The 10,000-nt window shown below is 36.5% G+C and overlaps 1 protein-coding gene across 2 annotated transcripts in view; it reads left to right on the top strand.

The window, feature by feature from the left end:
• Positions 1-10,000, top strand: part of LOC144964270 (multiple C2 and transmembrane domain-containing protein 1-like) — a 251,907-nt gene that overhangs the window by 215,271 nt on the left and 26,636 nt on the right. For both annotated transcript variants that reach the window (XR_013643794.1, XM_078898353.1), the window contains 2 exons: positions 5,526-5,605; positions 6,420-6,528. Coding sequence is in view for 1 of the 2 variants with exons in the window: in XM_078898353.1 (XP_078754479.1) it covers positions 5,526-5,605; positions 6,420-6,528 (189 nt within the window). In the remaining variant the exon portion in view is untranslated. The remainder of the gene's footprint in view (positions 1-5,525; positions 5,606-6,419; positions 6,529-10,000) is intronic.

The raw sequence follows: 10,000 nt of genomic DNA, 5'->3' as shown, positions 1-10,000 counted from the left end.
CCACCATCATCATCATTATGGACCGTCCTCGTACATGTAACAACAATAAATGATAATTATTTCCAAACAAGATCTTGACTCATTCTTCCGACTTCATTTTCCTGGTCATCGATTTAACAACCATCTGTGGACTTTGTCTCAAGAGCTTTGGATTTCGCGATAATTTCTATTGTGTTTCCTCATCTCTCCAGCTTAGGGCTCATTCAGACTCCTTGCTCTCCACTTGTGGATTCTTGACATTTCTTATTTCTCTATTATCCCCTGTAAAAAGGATTGAAGAAGGGAGAGGCATCTGATTCATTGTTGGTGATTTATATAGGCTATCGAGTTGGAGAGGATTGAGAAAGAAAGAAACAGCCTCTCGTTCTGTTACGTAATTTCGTCGTGGCTGCTTCAATAAATCGTATAGAAACTGTTTTGTCTTTATCCTGACAACCAAATAAGATTGTCAATAAAATTATGTCCCTTGATTTGTTCTTACTTTGTTTTTCTTGGAAACTGTTCATATACTACTACTTTGACGGGAAGACACCCCCTCATTAAAGATGAATTATTCCTGGGTATCTACCATTATTATCTGCTTGTCATATTATTGTCTATAAATTGCTATTTCAAGCTTTTAAGTAAATCTTTAGCGGCCTAAATCTTTGGACTGAAGTTATTTGGGGGGGGGGAATAGAATTGTTTCAAGAAGAAACAAAGAACAATACGTAACAAGGAAAATTTCGGGCTCTAACCTCTCCTTAGCCACTAGCAAAAATAATTTGGATTCTTTTTACTCTTTATTTTCTGCAACTAATGGAGAGCCTGCGATATTTGCGATGAGTTAAAGGCTATTACTAACTAACAGACAGTCATCGATTTTAATTACTATACCTGTGTATTGTGGAAATTGACACAGGTCGAGACGACTATTTTGAGCCATCAACTATCACCATCGGTAATAAAAAGTCTGTCAATGAGCGCCGTTGAATCTGACAATAGATAGTATGCGCTTGGCTTAGAAGCTCATAACATTGCCATCCGGAAGTATAACGGACCAACACACAAAACTGTGTGTATCCATGAACGTTTATAGTCGGGTTAATACAGTTCAGTGAGCATTACTCATAAACGCGGATGGCAAAAAACAATAACAAAGACATGAGTGACGTCATCTTCGAACTATCTATAGGGGGTGGTCAGACGGCAATTCCCAAGGTCGAATTAATGATCGATCATTTTGCCTAAGCAGATTTTCTAATTAATCATTTGAATCAAGGGGTGATAGTATTACCCTTATTTTTTTTTAAGGTTTGCAAGTTACTCGTATATCAATCTGTAAAAAAAAAAAAATTAAAAAATTATATTGTTTAGATTTGCCACTAATTCTGTAAATAACAAATGTGAAATTGAATGTAAGCTTCAATTTAATAAACCTTAACAGATAATAAAATAATTGAGCTTTATATAGCGCAATATTCACTAAATGTGCTCAAAGCGCTTTACAAGAGGTCCCTGGTCAACAGCAACATTTAACAAGTAGGACGGGACATGACGCCTGTTAGGCGATATTACAATTTTTCGGACAAAGACAACGCTGTTAACGGCCAGGTACTCATTTTACACCTGAGTACGGTGAGAGAATGTGAATAAAAATTTTGAATATTTCATATGGTACAGAAAAACCAAGGATTGATTCGTTGACTGATTAACTGATTAATTTATTTAATGTAAGATTAACTGACCAATTGATAATGATGATAATTTTTGGTGTCGAATTGCCACAATCGTAACAAATTGAAAACGAAATGAATATGTTTATGTTGTGTATATCGCACGTGTGAAAGAAAGAAAGAGAGAGAGAGAGAGAGAGAGAGAGAGAGAGAGAGAGAGAGAGAGAGAGAGAGAGAAAATAAGTAGGAGAGAAATATCTGTTCAATCTTAGTTATCGTTTAACATTATAACAAGTGTAACTAAATGACAAATTGCCATATTTATGGACAATAAAGATCTATTATTATTATTATTATTATTATTATTATTATTATTATTATTATTATTATTATTATTATTATTAAAGAGACTCAACTATGCGCCGAGCGCGAGGCTCGAACCCAGGACCTTCCGATCCGAAAGCGAGTGTCATACCACTAGACCACATAGCCGCACAATAATCTGTTTTCGTTTATTAAATTGAAGCTTACATTCAATTTCACATCGTTATTTATTTCTTCGAGCTTCGAGCAGCAACATACCCACTAATTACCCACTAATTCTGTGTTCCTTGGCAAAAAATTAAGATGGACTTTACGGAACACTCTTGACCCCCAACCTATTTTTCTTTTTAAAAGAACATAGAATTGGTCGGTAGTTGTTTACCGCCTATTAGGCTTTCTATTCTTTACCCCTTTCTGAAGTTTTGACGAACTTTAGAAAGTGTGAACCAACAAAGATGCAAAGTAATTTTTATTTAATTTAGAACGAGTGGAACTATTGATATAATATATTATACAATACAAGATCTTGAGCTTTCCTATAGCATTTAGAACTGATGATCCACGCACACACACGCAAAAAAAAAACCCTCATATACACATCCTCACACACACAAACACACACATACATCGAATACACACTCTACTCTGAGAACGTCAAACAGCGAAAAGGAAGTTTATTTACGAAGATTTGAAGAAATAAACAATATAAGTGGAGTTTACTCGTATGTCATTTGGAGTCATTCTTCTCCTATCAATGTGGGTGTGTAAGTTTCTGTATTTGGGTCTTTTTGGCAAGTTTTAATAAAAAAAATGTTTTCCCTGTAAATCACAAGTCTTCTCTAATAATTTTACAGGAAATAAAAGCTAATAATGCTTTTAAAGCTGAATTAATTTCTATGCCATTTTACTGAAGGCTGAGGAGTTGCCAAGTGTCTAAATTAAGAGCACTTTCTTGCGTCACCTCCTAATATAAGAGTAGTCTATTGATGCTATGCGTTTAAGTAAAATATTTACAACAGTTGCCCGGTAGATGAAACATACCAAAATACACAACTATGAGTAACCTTTAACGTTTATAGTTCGATTACTAGATATGCTCAGTGTAAATCAACCACTCAACTGGCGCTCTTAACTTATTTTTTAAAAAGCTACACAAAAAAAAAATTTAATTAAACACTTGAGCTTTTTTATAGCGGATTATCCACGTAAGGTGCTCAAAGTGCATTACAAAGGGTTCCTAGCCAAAAGCAACACTTAACATGTAGCATGACCAACTACGCCTTTAAGGCAATATTACATTTTTTTCCCCCGACAGAGGCAACGCTGTTATCGGCCAGGTACTCATTTTACATCTGAGTCCAATGAGAGTGAGTAAAGAGCCTTTTCCAAATAGAACCGCTCAGAGTTTGACTCGAGCCCAGGACCTTCAGATCCGAGGGTGACTGCCATACCCCTAGACCACATAGCCGCACGCAAAAAAGAGCTGAATGAAGTCAACTGTTTATTCTAGACACTCTCATTAAATTGACCTTTTTAATTGCGTGAGACTCGAAAAAAATATGATAAAAGACATCCTTATCTTATATTCGGCATGATTAAAGGCCCATGGAGACGCAATTAGATTATGGAAGTCATTTCCAAGACAGGCCCGCCCGACAGGCAGACAAAACAGGCAAATTTCTAAATCAGATAAGAGAGCATTCGTATAAATGGAGCCGTTATGTTTATTGACAGGGAGGGCGATGCACGCAGACCTTATCCCTGCAATGTATAATATTATATTATAACGCTGGTGGTTATCTTCAAGCCTGAAAAAAACGAAGTCTAAACATAGAATTGCTTTGAATCTGGGATGAAATCGAGACAAGAGATAATTTGCTTTAAAATCCGAATATAATTTGCCTATTGGATAAGCAAATAAGATATGATTTGGACATCAACACCAACAACAACAACAAATGAAGGATAAAAAAAGATAAGGAAGGAAAAAGTTTCCGTATTCTGTCTGTTTCTTTTTTGTTGCTACGAACACATCTTTCTTTCTTTCTTTCTTTTTTTTCGAAAATCTATTTCAAGCGGCGGTCGGCGATAGCTCAGTTGGCAGAGAGAAAAGGAACCGATATCAAACCTTGGTGCATTCTAGATTTTTCTTTTACTTATAATTCCATGGTAAATTGATAAGCATAAGCTTACCATCAAAACAGTAACGCTCCTGCAAGCGATTACGATTACGTCCGTTAAAAAAAACTATGGTTAAACAGAAGAGGAAGAGGAGGTCATCTCGATCCATCCATTTATCCGTCCTTTCCTCCTTCCCTCCCACACCCATTTTTTATTCATTATCCATTTATTCTTTCATGCATTTATCTATAGATAGTTCGAATATGACGTCACTCAGGTCTTTGTTGATGCTTTTTGCCATCCGCGTTTGTGAGTTGTTCTCACTAAACTGTATTAACCAGACTATAAAAGTTCATGGTTACACAGAGTTTGTGTGTTGGTCCGTTATACTTCCGGATGGCAATGTTGTGAACTCCTTGGCCAAGCGCATTCTATCTATAGATAGTTCGAAGATGACGTCACTCAGGTCTTTGTTGATGTTTTTTGCCATCCGCGTATATGATTAATGCTCACTGAACTGTATTAACCCGACTATATACGTTCATGGATACACACAGTTTTGTGTGTTGGTCCGTTATACTTCCGGATGGCAATGTTATGAGCTTCTTAGCCAAGCGCATACTATCTATAGGGGATCCCGGTAGCTCAGGTTGTAGCGCACTCACTACACACGCAAAGGGACCGAGATTGAACCAGGGTGCTGTCGAGATTTTTTTCTGACACCCCCCCCCCACCACACACACACACACACTAGCCACCCGGTAGTGATTGGGAAGAAGGGTCTGTTCTATCTGGCGGAAAGAAATTTGCGATAGACTAGTGTCCTATCAAAAGGGTAGCAAGTAATTGCTATTGTCCGTTTCACTCTATGGATAAATTCCGGCTCCATGGGCCGAATGGCTCCGAAGGACTTTTATTTTTGTAATGCATTCATCTATCCATCCATCAACCCAACCCACTCCATCTAATCATCATTCTTCACCCATTCTTTCATTGTCCACTTAACACGGCCATTTCTCCATCTATCCATTGTACGGCTATGTGGTCTAGTGGTATGACACTCGCTTTCGGGTCGGAAGGTCCTGGGTTCGAGCCTCACTCGGTGCATAGTTGAATCCTTGGAAAAGGTTCTTTACTCACATTCTCTCACCGTACTCAGGTGTAAAATGCATACCTGGCCGTTAACAGAGTTGTCTCTGTCCGAGAGAAAAAAAATTGTAATATCGCAAACAGGCGTCATGTCCTGTCTTAAATTGTTAAATGTTGCTGTTGGCTAGGGACCCTTTTATAAAGCACTTTGAGCACATTTAGTGAATTTTGGTCTATATAAAAGCTCAATTTTTTTTTTCAATTTATTCATCTATCCTTCCATCCGCCATCTGAACATTAATTTATAATACGAAACAATTCTCCTATCATTCTCAGGTGTACGACTATGACAGAGCGTGGAATGACGATCCGATGGGCGCGGCTGATGTTGACCTGTCCTCTTTGGAAATAGACAAGTGAGCGTCTCTTTTATGGATTCAAATGATACAAATTTGATACTTTCAACAACAAAATGACAATAACAAAATGAAAGCCTTGGTTCAATTGTCACTTTAGTTAAGTTCTATTTTGGGGGGTTGATGAAACATTGTGAAATGCATTGAGCATGGTAAATCCGTAGGAATGCTCTATTTAAGACGTTCATGTTTATTTTTTAAATATAGTTTAGTGGTGGTAGTGGTAGTAGAGGTGGTAGTAGTAGTAGTAGTAGTAGTAGTAGTAGTAGTAGTAGTAGTAGTAGTAGTAGTAGTGGTGGTGTTAGTTGTAGCAGTAGCAGCAGGAGAACGATGATGCTGATGAGCATGGTAATGAAGAAGATAGTGACAATAAAATAGAGGATGATGATGATGAAGATCATCGTGGTGGTAGTGGTGTGATGTGGTGGTGGTGGTGTGATGTGGCGGTGGTGATTGTGGTAGCAATAATGATATTCGCCTATCACGTGTCTTATGGAAAACTTGGTGTTCGGTCGGGGTGGGGAGAGTATAGTTTCAAAAATCGATTCCAGTCTTGGGGTATTGCTGTGCATACAACAGAAAATGAGCTGTTTTCGTACAGATTAAGACAAATTTTGAAATGTTGAATGTTATAGTTGCACTTAACGTTTATAATATCGATTAGAACTGCATTTCGTAAAGGTGTGATTAAGTTATTGGTCATTTGTGAATACTCAAAAGAGTTGGAAAAGTCCACCTTCATACATAATTCATTTGATATGAATATTCATATCAGGCAAATGTTTACCTTTTTGTTTCGTTTCTTTTTATCCAGGGAGGTCGAGCTCAAGTTGCTTCTTAGTGAGAGGGGAAAGTCAGAGTACATGGGGTATCTGCTGCTAGCTTGTAACCTCGTGCCGAAATCCGAGGAGGACAAGGACCAAGTGAGTAGATTATAGATAGTATGCGCTTGGCTAAGAAGCTCACAACATGGCCATTCGGAAGTCTAACGGGCCAATGCACAAAACTATGTGTGATAACCATGAACTTTTATAGTCTATTTAATACGGTTTAGTGAGAATAACTCATAAACGTGGATGGCAAAAAAACAATAACAAAGACCTGAGTGACGTCAACTTCGATCTATCTATAGGATATTTTGACTGGAGTTCAAGTGTGATTTTTTTCCCTTCAAAATAAGAGTTGGGACTGGTAGCGGTGCTAATCAAAAGTCACCACTGGCATTTTTGTTTAAAACATGAAGCACAAGCATTGAAGAAAATACATGAAATATATGCGCATTATTTGTGAACTGTTTTGGTGTTGTTTTTTGTTCAAGACCGCTGTTTAATTATTTTAGGAGCTTAATGGTATTAGTCACACTTTAAAGTCATGTTGTCACTTCATATGAAATGACTTTGTTCTACATTCACGACTTATCTTCCGTGTTTTTTTTTTGTTTTTTTTGTTTTTGTTTTTTTGTTTGGGGGGGGGGGGGGGGGGTTCATTTCGGCCATGCGCCAGGAAATTAAAATTTTACTTCAATACTATTCGATAAAAATAATCGTCAGCTTGTCATAAGTCTTATCCCCGGGCCATTCTCTCTGAAATCTCAATTGTGAAACTTTTTGGCACGTGGATGGTCATTTTAATTGACTAGTGTTTTGAGTTAGAGTTTTCTGGCCAAATTTTTTTTTAAAAGACATATTTTGCTAGAATATTCCATTAATGATCAGTTTTAAAAGTAACTCGAGGACAGCGCCACCAAACTACTGGCTATAGATTAAATTACAAATTTGTTGGAATTCATTTACACGAAATGGCCTTGATGTTGTTGTTGTTGTTGTTGTTATTGGTTTTGTTATTGTTGTTGTTGTTTGGGGGGGAGAGGTTAATTTGTTTTTGTATTTTTTGTTTGTTTTGTTGTTTTTTCAAGTGCTTTAAAAACAACAATACATTCATATGTTTTGTTTTTGTTTTTTTTTTGTTTTTTTTTTAATCCTTTGTCACATTTTCACCTCCTCCCGCTGATTCTCAGTCATCATCAACATGAATTCCTCACAATGTACCTACTTATACTGTACGATTAGTTAATTATTTCTTTTTATTTTCAAGTTATGTTTTATGTTGTTAGTGTATGATTCTGTGTTAGACACTCCTAACCTCATGAAATGCTTAGCTGGAATAACTAATATCGTATTTCACGTTGGGTTTTTTTTTTAACAATTAATTCCAATGCCTGAATTCTGTGTCAACTTGTTTGTAGATTTGACAATATTTTTACGCTGATTAAACATCTGCCTTTCACGACATGTACATATATGCAGGTCTGACATCCGAACCCCCTTATGGGCTTAGATTAACTTTGTTTTAATGGACAGTGTTTTGCGTCATTTTTTTGTTCTTTTTGAGATTTCCATGACAATAACAATGAGCCCATAAGGAAATGGGTTAATAGACCTGGAAATAAGTGCACGTCGGCCTTTCATAATTGACATGCGCTCCTTGAAAAGCATTATACAACACATTGCCTCAAATCATCGGTGTTAAGCCTAATTATGTATATCATAATAAGCTGAAAGTTTGAATTTATATTGAGAAATATGAAACCCTGATTAAGTGTACACGTTTTATTTATCTCTGGCTCGGCGCATAGATGAGTCCTTGGAAAAAGGTTCTTTAATCTCACCGTACTCAGGTGTAAAATGAGTACCTGGCCGTTAACAATGTTGTCTCTGTCGGAAAAAAATTGTATTATCGCCTCGCGTCATGTCTCGTTCTACATGTTACGTATTGCTGTTGGTCGGTGACCCTTTGTAAAGCGCTTTGAGCTCGTTTAGGATAGGTCTAGCGGCTCTTCCCTTTATTCTTAGTATTTTGTCCGTGCCTGGCGTCTTTATCCGGACGACGGCAGAGGACGGCAGTTCCGGGTCGTGGGAGTCGGTCTTCGGTGTGGGTTAGCCCTTATAGCACCAGGCAAACAAATGATGCCATCTAAACTATAGTCATCGACAATACATGAATTTATTCCTCAGGTCAGAAAGAAGGTGTGGTGAGATACCTCCAGACTTATTCCTTGCATGGAATATCATTTCACTATATTTTCTTATGGTCTGTCTTCTTTTTGATTATGTAAAAAAAAAGTTTTATAATTTGATTTATTCCTTTTCAGAATATGATTATGCATATATTTCTCCCCCCTAGAAGTGTAGAATGTTGATATTATTCGTTTTCTCCTGCCATCCTCATTAATAATATGTAGTAGAATAGAATATGTATTAGAGGCCACAGTCAAATTATTGTATTTTTTAACTGTGGACAGTAATAGCTCCCCCATCCCTCCATTTTAGGCTTGTTTTTTTTTAAATTTTCATACGTCTGCCATTTTATCATACAAATATTATGATTGATAATATATACTCAATTTTGAAAACATATAATTAGTTCTGAAACATTTTTTCATGATTTACTTAAAAGATGTACATTGCGAATAGTTTTATCAGCCCGCCCTATTTGATACCATTTATTATTGGTGATGGGACAAAAATTCATAATTGTAGAACCGAAAAAAAAACTTATGATGACCAACATTTTGCCCTATCATCATCATCATCATCATCATCATCATCATCATCATCATCATCATCATCATCATCTGCATCTATTTTCCCGTCTCGTATGTATATCAGTACTAATCAACTAATAATTGAATATTGTTTAAATTGAGACCAATACTCACTATTGAAGTTCAGTTTAAACCGAAAATTGGGTGAGAATTTGATAGGAAACCACTACCCCGTATTGAAAGAATGTTTAATTAGGGATTCCTTTATATCCGGAGCCGGAAAACAGGCTTTATGAAATTTTCCGGCTAGTCATGTTTTGCATTGGTGAGGTGATTATTTTTTAAAGATCAAAGCATTGCTTCTTTAAAGGCAACAGTTTGAGACAAGCTAGATGATAGGTATCGTTTTGATGGAGAAAGCTTTGCACGAAATATTTTCATATATTATGCTCTTTAAGTGAAATATTTTCAGGCTTTAAAATTGTTTTTTAGCAAAAGATATCCGTGTTTAATTAGTATATTTAGATCTGCTGTCGGCACTAAAATGAGCCTATTTTTCAAAAACCACAATATCTCAATGACAACAAAACATGGGGTTTTGGATGCCTTTGTAAGGTCATTGTTATGATATGGCTGTGAAAGTTGGACAATTACAGAAGACATTAGAAAGAAACTGGAGGCAGCAGAAATGTGGTTTCTTAGAAGAATGTTAAGAATCTCATGGACAGAGAAGAAAACTAATGAGGAAGTATTAGAGCAAGGTGAAACTAAAAGGTTACTAATTTGTACAATAAGAAAATGACAAATGCAATTTTAGGGCACCTAAATCGACATAAATGTATTGAACATCT

This window comes from Berghia stephanieae, chromosome 2 (genome assembly GCF_034508935.2).
Source record: "Berghia stephanieae isolate SIO BIC M18660-M18661 chromosome 2, UCSD_Bste_1.3, whole genome shotgun sequence".
NCBI lineage: Eukaryota > Metazoa > Mollusca > Gastropoda > Nudibranchia > Aeolidiidae > Berghia > Berghia stephanieae.
The sequence above is the reverse complement of the archived record's forward strand: the minus strand, read 5'-3'. Positions and strand labels throughout refer to the sequence as shown.